Here is a 9924-nt window from a genome sequence, read left to right on the forward strand (position 1 = left end):
AAGCTGACAGTTCAGAGGGTTCTAACAGAACATGGAACCATTAGTGCTAAGCTGACAGTTCAGAGGTTCTAACAGAACATGGAACCATTAGTGCTAAGCTGACAGTTCAGAGGGTTCTAACAGAACATGGAACCATTAGTGCTAAGCTGACAGTTCAGAGGGTTCTAACAGAACATGGAACCATTAGTGCTAAGCTGACAGTTCAGAGGGTTCTAACAGAACATGGAACCATTAGTGCTAAGCTAAGAGAACCGAGCGCTGAATAACAGCAGCATATGAGAATGAGTTTACTGTGTGTAGACTGTGTTTACTGTCTTTGAGATCAACTACATTGCAGTCAGACTTCACAGCATTACTGATTTATAAATCTCCTTGCATATCAAAAAACTATCTATATATATATTCAAGATATTTTTAACTATTATGTGATCAAGATGAGTGATTCTATGCCTGGCCTCGCTCAAACGAATCCCCTCAAACACTTTGACATGTTGGGAATTGCATGTCTCTTCTGCTTGTGGTTAGTTTACTGTGTGTTAAACCATAGAATTCAATGGAACATCTTTGAATGTATCTCTATGGTGTAGACTATCTGAGAGTCTCTGAACCGCCCCTTTCTCTGTGATCTGATAAGGCAAAGGAACGTCATTAGTAGCAGCAGCATCAACTTCATTTAATAAAACCCTTGATATTGATCATAAGACCATCAAATCTATCAGATAAGGTTATTTTAGAATTCATCGAAATTTCAGGGGTCAATGATAGTTACAATATTCAATACATCTGTTGGCTATCCATCCACTTCCTTCACGATGGTCCAGTCATATCCAGAAGAGTAGAAGATGTCTCGCTACAGGGAGGGGGGTCTTCAAATCCTGCTGATTGGCTGAAGGGGATGTCAACAACGTGCAGCTTTGAGAGAGGAGACAATTAAATCAAATGGCACGATGTGACATGGTAGGACTTTTGAGTTCGGAGGTCAAATCAGTTAAATCATTCAATCTCATCGTCATAGAAACAACAACAAAAACAGAAAAAAAGGGAGATGTGTTTAAACTCTACAGAAGAAACGCAAAAGAGGGACAAATCCCATTATATATTTACAGCAATAAGTATCAAACTAAACATGAATCAGTCGTGTACACACTATTCCTGGTTTACTGAAAGGAAACATTATTTTTTGTTGTTGTTGTCAATGACACACCAAAGGCCAGACACCTTCCAGCCACATGGAAACCTCTCGGGTTTTACCTCCTCAACATCCAACCCCACCTACCCCATGACAGTCACACAGTGTCAGGGCCCACCCTGGGCACAGTCAGAACACATGCATTTAGGTGATACTCAATAGGAGGTGGAGAACAGCATTGAGTTGGGAAACAGATTCTTTCCAGGCCAGAAGATGCTGTGAGACATCTTTGGAGGAGGAGGAGGGGGGCAGCGTTGGAAGGAGGTTCTGGAAGAATACAGGAAGAGTAACACTGTTACCGTGGTAACACAGGGAGAAACCAGGACACCAGGAGGCCTGTCCATGGCTCCTTCTCTTCTCCTTCTACACCTCCATCTCTCTCCCCTCCATCTCCTTCTGTTTTCCAGACAACATCTGTAAACCAAGGAGGAGAAGCCCGTCAGTATTAAACATTATTGAGGCTGTTTAAAAATCTAATTACAATACAAAGTGTAGATGGAATTAGTGAAGGGTAAAATGGTTCATTGCAATGTGAATATGATAGACACGCTGAAGACTGAGGAAGATGATGTCTAGACACGCTGAAGACTGAGGAAGATGATGTCTACAGACACGCTGAAGACTGAGGAAGATGGTGTCTACAGACACGCTGAAGACTGAGGAAGATGATGTCTACAGACACGCTGAAGACTGAGGAAGATGATGTCTACAGACACGCTGAAGACTGAGGAAGATGATGTCTACAGACACGCTGAAGACTGAGGAAGATGATGTCTATAGACACGCTGAAGACTGAGGAAGATGATGTCTATATACCTGCTGTGTGTTGTGTTGGAGGGTCGTCTACTCATTCACTCAGCGGTTTTACGATCCCGTTCTCCTGGAACGCAATGACAGGTACACGCTGCTCCTCCTCCCCCTTCTCTCCTTCACCAGGAGGAGGTCTGGAGTCAGCAGGGAGAACTATCACTTCCTCAAACAACCCGTTCTCCCTGACAGAGAGAGAGTGTGTGAGACAGACAGACAGAGACAGAGAGAGAGCGAGAGAGAGATGAATGTCCTTTATCAAATCTTCTCGTTGCAGTGTATTATTAGTAGTAATATTTCCCTCCCTCTCCCTGTAGTCCTACCTCTCGTCAGCAGGTGGAAGCAGTGCTGTGCTGGGGTCAGTGTTAGGGCTGGGGTCAGTGTTAGGGCTGGGGTCAGTGTTAGGGCTGGGGTCAGTGTTAGGGCTGGGGTCAGTGTTGAGGCTGGGGTCAGTGTTGAGGATGGGGTCAGTGTTGAGGCTGGGGTCAGTGTTGAGGCTGGGGTCAGTGTTGAGGCTGGGGTCAGTGTTGAGGCTGGGGTCAGTGATGAGGCTGGGGTCAGTGATGAGGCTGGGGTCAGTGTTGAGGCTGGGGGTCAGTGATGAGGCTGGGGTCAGTGTTGAGGCTGGGGTCAGTGATGAGGCTGGGGTCAGTGATGAGGCTGGGGTCAGTGATGAGGCTGGGGTCAGTGTTGAGGCTGGGGTCAGTGTTGAGGCTGGGGTCAGTGATGAGGCTGGGGTCAGTGATGAGGCTGGGGTCAGTGATGAGGCTGGGGTCAGTGTTGAGGCTGGGGTCAGTGATGAGGCTGGGGTCAGTGTTGAGGCTGGGGTCAGTGATGAGGCTGGGGTCAGTGATGAGGCTGGGGTCAGTGATGAGGCTGGGGTCAGTGTTGAGGCTGGGGTCAGTGATGAGGCTGGGGTCAGTGTTGAGGCTGGGGTCAGTGTTGAGGCTGGGGTCAGTGATGAGGCTGGGGTCAGTGATGAGGCTGGGGTCAGTGTTGAGGCTGGGGTCAGTGTTGAGGCTGGGGGCTCCATGGCCGTTGCTGTCGCTGTGCTCGGCCCCTGACATGCTCACTAAGGGGGCCTGGAGAATCACAGCTCGACGCTGGAGAAAAACACACATAACCAATCACAAACAAACACCAAGAACGACAACCAATCACAAACACACAGAGATACTCATTATAAGAAGAACAGTGAATATGGGACTGAACATATACTAGTCACAGAACTGACCACTGAGAGGACAGATCGGTAGGGAGTTACCGGATTCGTCTACGTTCTTGTGAGGAGTGGTTTTCTAGAGAGAGCGAGAGAGAGTGAGATCATTTTACTCCTTGTAAAGCACATGTCCATTATTTAGAATTAGTGGTTCCTACCTTCTCCGCTGGGCCTGAGCGACGTGTCCTCTTCATAATCTCCTCCAGACGCTGGGAGAGAAATTACACCCAACACATAACAATGAATCTTAAACACATGGAATATGTGTTAACACAGGTTATCATCTGCAGGCTTCACCAAGATACATTTAAGACTTAAGACCTTTTTAAATGTTTAGGTCTGTGCATGCCACACACCCTGCTAATGTTCCCCTCCAGAAATGAGCCCAATAACATGTTGGCAAAAAGTAGTATTTTTAGGTCAGCCTCTTTCACCAAAGGCTATAGTTCACAGCCTACATGGCTCATATTATCAGGCAGGTATGCTACTTTAGCATTGAGCCTTCTCCTGTAGCCTGGTGTAGCATAGCGGCTAGGGCTATAGATGGCTGAAGCATGGGGGTTGACCACCCCAATGGCCTAATCATCTGCTAGATCACACATTCTAACTATTGTCACAATATCAGAATTTAGACTTGATACCAATACCAGCTTAGTATAATGATACTCAATACCATAACGATACCACGGGGGGGGAATATACAGCACTGTTACTGTATAAAACATGTGGTTAATTCTCCATCTGGAGAGCTAGGCTACTGGGTGCAGGCTTTTGAGTCAGCCCTGCTCAAACACAGCCGAGTCAGCTCCAGGTCCTGTTGAGACTGATGTGTAGAATCTGATGTGTAGAATCTGATGTGTAGAATCTGATGTGTAGAATCTGATGTGTAGAAATCTGATGTGTAGAAATCTGATGTGTAGAATCTGATGTGTAGAAATCTGATGTGTAGAATCTGATGTGTAGAATCTGATGTGTAGAATCTGATGTGTAGAATCTGATGTGTAGAATCTGATGTGTAGAATCTGATGTGTAGAATCTGATGTGTAGAATCTGATGTGTAGAATCTGATGTGTAGAATCTGATGTGTAGAATCTGATGTGTAGTAATCTGATGTGTAGAATCTGATGTGTAGAATCTGATGTGTAGAATCTGATGTGTAGAAATCTGATGTGTAGAATCTGATGTGTAGAATCTGATGTGTAGAATCTGATGTGTAGAATCTGATGTGTAGAAATCTGATGTGTAGAAATCTGATGTGTAGAAATCTGATGTGTAGAATCTGATGTGTAGAATCTGATGTGTAGAAATCTGATGTGTAGAATCTGATGTGTAGAATCTGATGTGTAGAATCTGATGTGTAGAATCTGATGTGTAGAATCTGATGTGTAGAATCTGATGTGTAGAATCTGATGTGTAGAATCTGATGTGTAGAATCTGATGTGTAGTAATCTGATGTGTAGAATCTGATGTGTAGAATCTGATGTGTAGAATCTGATGTGTAGAAATCTGATGTGTAGAATCTGATGTGTAGAATCTGATGTGTAGAATCTGATGTGTAGAATCTGATGTGTAGAATCTGATGTGTAGAATCTGATGTGTAGAATCTGATGTGTAGAATCTGATGTGTAGAATCTGATGTGTAGAATCTGATGTGTAGAATTTGATGTGTAGAAATCTGATGTGTAGGAATCTGATGTGTAGAATATGATGTGTAGAATCTGATGTGTAGAAATCTGATGTGTAGAATCTGATGTGTAGAATCTGATGTGTAGAATCTGATGTGTAGAATCTGATGTGTAGAATCTGATGTGTAGAATCTGCTGTGTAGAATCTGATGTGTAGAAATCTGATGTGTAGAATCTGATGTGTAGAATCTGCTGTGTAGAATCTGCTGTGTAGAATCTGATGTGTAGAATCTGATGTGTAGAATCTGCTGTGTAGAAATCTGATGTGTAGAATCTGATGTGTAGAAATCTGATGTGTAGAAATCTGATGTGTAGAATCTGATGTGTAGAATCTGATTGTGTAGAATCTGATGTGTAGAATCTGATGTGTAGAATCTGATGTGTAGAATGTGATGTGTAGAATCTGCTGTGAACACCCAGTATCGCTCCTGGAGGGAGATATTAGATGCTATCGCCTATTTCATGGCCCTGCAACCCAAAACATGGCATAAACACATGTCCTCAATCAGTGAATAAGGAATCACATGGCTATCCTTCGAGGCAGCTACGCCATGTCCATCTATGGCTCTACTCCGAGGCAGCTACGCCATGTCCATCTATGATACTGTAATGTAGGCTAAAATATTCAGTTGTCAGGGCAGGGGAGATATTTTGGCTGCATGGGAGGTATTTGCTAAATTATGCTACTATAAGAATATTTCTATGGTTATCAGAAAGACAGCTTTCCAATGGTGCCAGATTTATTTCTTAAATCCCAATATTGATAGATCAAAAAAGTGTTTTACAAGCAGAGTAAACACCATGGTTTAAAAACGCACCCGTTCATGAGTGAGTGTCGGCCATTCGTGGATATTCGCGACTGCCGCTGGAAGGTTTTTTAGGACAATGACATTAATCCATGCTAATAAAAGATAGCTAAGTAGTTAACTAGCCAAGCTACAAGCTGTTTCGAATTGGCTATGTATTTAGTGTTGTTGTTGTCTATCAAATTGTATAGGCTACCGTGATGTCTATCCTTCTCCACTGGCAACCAGACGACTCACACAGGAACACAAAGAGAGTACATATAGATACCGTAGTTCTCTAACTGTAGCATCTTAAAGTGTAGATACCGTAGTGCATCTTAAAGTGTAGATAACGTGGCGCATCTTAAAGTGTAGATACCGTAGTGCATCTTAAAGTGTAGATACCGTAGTGCATCTTAAAGTGTAGATACCGTAGCGCTCTAACATCTTAAAGTGTAGATACCGTGAGTGCATCTTAAAGTGTAGATACCGTAGTGCATCTTAAAGTGTAGATACCATAGCGCATCTTAAAGTGTAGATACCGTAGTGCATCTTAAAGTGTAGATACCGTAGTGCATCTTAAAGTGTAGATACCGTAGCGCTCTAACATCTTAAAGTGTAGATACCGTAGTGCATCTTAAAGTGTAGATACCGTAGTGCATCTTAAAGTGGAGATACCATAGCGCATCTTAAAGTGTAGATACCGTAGTGCATCTTAAAGTGTAGATACCGTAGTGCATCTTAAAGTGTAGATACCATAGCGCATCTTAAAGTGTAGATACCATAGCGCATCTTAAAGTGTAGATACCGTAGTGCATCTTAAAGTGTAGATACCGTAGTGCATCTTAAAGTGTAGATATCGTAGCGCATCTTAAAGTGTAGATACCATAGCGCATCTTAAAGTGTAGATACCGTAGTGCATCTTAAAGTGTAGATACCGTAGCGCTCTAACATCTTAAAGTGTAGATACCGTAGTGCATCTTAAAGTGTAGATACCGTAGTGCATCTTAAAGTGTAGATACCGTAGTGCATCTTAAAGTGTAGATACCATAGCGCATCTTAAAGTGTAGATACCGTAGTGCATCTTAAAGTGTAGATACCGTAGCGCATCTTAAAGTGTAGATACCATAGCGCATCTTAAAGTGTAGATACCGTAGCGCTCTAACATCTTAAAGTTTAGATACCGTAGCGCATCTTAAAGTGTAGATACCGTAGCGCATCTTAAAGTGTAGATACCATAGCGCATCTTAAAGTGTAGATACCGTAGTGCATCTTAAAGTGTAGATACCGTAGTGCATCTTAAAGTGTAGATACCCAGTAGCGCATCTTAAAGTGTAGATACCGTAGCGCATCTTAAAGTGTAGATACCAAGTAGTGCATCTTAAAGTGTAGATACCATAGCGCATCTTAAAGTGTAGATACCATAGCGCATCTTAAAGTGTAGATACCGTAGTGCATCTTAAAGTGTAGATACCGTAGCGCATCTTAAAGTGTAGATACCATAGCGCATCTTAAAGTGTAGATACCGTAGTGCATCTTAAAGTGTAGATACCGTAGTGCATCTTAAAGTGTAGATACCGTAGTGCATCTTAAAGTGTAGATACCGTAGTGCATCTTAAAGTGTAGATACCGTGAGTGCATCTTAAAGTGTAGATACCCGTAGCGCTCTAACATCTTAAAGTGTAGATACCGTAGCGCATCTTAAAGTGTAGATACCGTAGTGCATCTTAAAGTGTAGATACCGTAGTGCATCTTAAAGTGTAGATACCGTGAGTGCATCTTAAAGTGTAGATACCGTGAGTGCATCTTAAAGTGTAGATACCGTAGTGCATCTTAAAGTGTAGATACCGTAGTGCATCTTAAAGTGTAGATACCGTAGTGCATCTTAAAGTGTAGATACCGTAGCGCTCTAACATCTTAAAGTGTAGATACCGTAGCGCATCTTAAAGTGTAGATACCGTAGTGCATCTTAAAGTGTAGATACCGTAGTGCATCTTAAAGTGTAGATACCGTAGCGCTCTAACATCTTAAAGTGTAGATACCGTAGTGCATCTTAAAGTGTAGATACCGTAGTGCATCTTAAAGTGTAGATACCATAGCGCATCTTAAAGTGTAGATACCGTAGTGCATCTTAAAGTGTAGATACCGTAGTGCATCTTAAAGTGTAGATACCGTAGTGCATCTTAAAGTGTGATACCGTAGTGCATCTTAAAGTGTAGATACCATAGTGCATCTTAAAGTGTAGATACCGTAGTGCATCTTAAAGTGTAGATACCATAGCGCATCTTAAAGTGTAGATACCGTAGTGCATCTTAAAGTGTAGATACCGTAGTGCATCTTAAAGTGTAGATATCGTAGCGCATCTTAAAGTGTAGATACCGTAGTGCATCTTAAAGTGTAGATACCGTAGTGCATCTTAAAGTGTAGATACCGTAGCGCTCTAACATCTTAAAGTGTAGATACCGTAGAGCGCATCTTAAAGTGTAGATACCGTAGCGCATCTTAAAGTGTAAGATACCATAGCAGCATCTTAAAGTGTAGATACCGTAGTGCATCTCAAAGTGTAGATACCGTGAGTGCATCTTAAAGTGTAGATACCGTAGCGCATCTTAAAGTGTAGATACCGTAGCGCATCTTAAAGTGTAGATACCGTAGTGCATCTTAAAGTGTAGATACCATGAAGCGCATCTTAAAGTGTAGATACCGTAGCGCATCTTAAAGTGTAGATACCGTAGCGCATCTTAAAGTGTAGATACCGTAGTGCATCTTAAAGTGTAGATACCATAGCGCATCTTAAAGTGTAGATACCGTAGTGCATCTTAAAGTGTAGATACCGTAGCGCATCTTAAAGTGTAGATACCGTAGTGCATCTTAAAGTGTAGATACCGTAGTGCATCTTAAAGTGTAGATACCGTAGCGCATCTTAAAGTGTAGATACCGTAGTGCATCTTAAAGTGTAGATACCGTAGTGCATCTTAAAGTGTAGATACCGTAGTGCATCTTAAAGTGTAGATACCGTAGCGCATCTTAAAGTGTAGATACCATAGTGCATCTTAAAGTGTAGATACCGTAGTGCATCTTAAAGTGTAGATACCATAGCGCATCTTAAAGTGTAGATACCGTAGTGCATCTTAAAGTGTAGATACCGTAGCGCTCTAACATCTTAAAGTGTAGATACCGTAGTGCATCTTAAAGTGTAGATACCATAGCGCATCTTAAAGTGTAGATACCATAGCGCATCTTAAAGTGTAGATACCGTAGTGCATCTTAAAGTGTAGATACCGTAGTGCATCTTTAAAGTGTAGATACCATAGTGCATCTTAAAGTGTAGATACCGTAGTGCATCTTAAAGTGTAGATACCGTAGCGCATCTTAAAGTGTAGATACCGTAGTGCATCTTAAAGGGTAGATACCGTAGTGCATCTTAAAGTGTAGATACCGTAGCGCATCTTAAAGTGTAGATACCGTAGTGCATCTTAAAGTGTAGATACCGTAGCGCTCTAACATCTTAAAGTGTAGATACCGTAGCGCATCTTAAAGTGTAGATACCGTAGTGCATCTTAAAGTGTAGATACCATAGCGCATCTTAAAGTGTAGATACCATAGTGCATCTTAAAGTGCACCTTGGTAGGAGTATCATTTTATTAATTTTTTTGCCACAGTGACAACAATTTAGCAGCGGAACAATAGAACGGAAACACCATCTCCGGTGGAAACCCTGTAACATCGTGTGTTACCTTCTTCCTCTCCAGTCTTTCAGCCTCTTCTTTCTGAAAATGTTTCTCTCTCTCCTTCCTCAGTCTGTCTGCATCCTCCCTCTGACGACATTCCTCCTCCTCTCTCTGAGAACAGACACACAGAGACAGAGACGGACAGAGACAGAGACAGAGAGAGACAGAGAGAGAGAGAGAGAGAGAGAGAGAGAGAGAGAGAGAGAGAGAGAGAGAGACAGAGAGACAGAGAGAGAGAGAGAGAGAGAGAGAGACAGAGAGAGAGAGAAAGAGAGAGAGAGAGAAAGAGAGAGAGAGACAGAGAGCGAGACAGAGAGAGAGAGAGAGAGAGAGAGAGAGAGAGAGAGATGGGAGTATGAGTAAAGATCATTATATCAACATATCTCTACTGTCGGCATGACCTCTACTGCCGGCATGACCTCTACTGTCAGCATGACCTCTACTGCCAGCATGACCTCTACTGCCGGCATGACCTCTACTGCCGGCATGACCTCTACTGCCGGCATGA

The 9924-nt window shown here is 42.6% G+C and overlaps 1 protein-coding gene and 1 long non-coding RNA gene across 2 annotated transcripts; both read right to left on the reverse strand.

The window, feature by feature from the left end:
* Positions 1-1312: 1312 nt before the first annotated feature.
* On the reverse strand, positions 1313-3070 carry LOC123488299 (angiomotin-like). Its single transcript, XM_045219201.1, has 3 exons — positions 2320-3070; positions 2006-2181; positions 1313-1603 (listed from the first exon to the last, which is right to left on the reverse strand). The coding sequence occupies exons 1-2, from the start codon at positions 3027-3029 to the stop codon at positions 2037-2039; spliced, it is 855 nt and encodes a 284-aa protein (XP_045075136.1). The 5' UTR covers positions 3030-3070; the 3' UTR covers positions 1313-1603; positions 2006-2036.
* A 3-nt stretch (positions 3071-3073) lies between these two features.
* On the reverse strand, positions 3074-9524 carry LOC123488300. Its single transcript, XR_006660007.1, has 4 exons — positions 9423-9524; positions 3374-3424; positions 3231-3294; positions 3074-3099 (listed from the first exon to the last, which is right to left on the reverse strand). It is a non-coding gene; the product is annotated as an uncharacterized LOC123488300 (long non-coding RNA).
* Between the last annotated feature and the right edge of the window lie 400 nt (positions 9525-9924).

The sequence above is a fragment of the Coregonus clupeaformis genome, unplaced genomic scaffold, assembly GCF_020615455.1.
Source record: "Coregonus clupeaformis isolate EN_2021a unplaced genomic scaffold, ASM2061545v1 scaf2136, whole genome shotgun sequence".
In the NCBI taxonomy this organism is placed as follows: Eukaryota; Metazoa; Chordata; class Actinopteri; order Salmoniformes; family Salmonidae; genus Coregonus; species Coregonus clupeaformis.

Bases quoted from the DNA above. Each gene is read 5' to 3' on its own strand.
- LOC123488299 (XM_045219201.1), bottom strand. From the start codon at position 3,029: ATGGAGCCCCCAGCCTCAACACTGACCCCAGCCTCAACACTGACCCCA. The intron at 2,182-2,319 runs GTAGGACTACAG...TCTCTCTGTCAG, and splicing joins CTTCCACCTGCTGACGAGAG to GGAGAACGGGTTGTTTGAGG.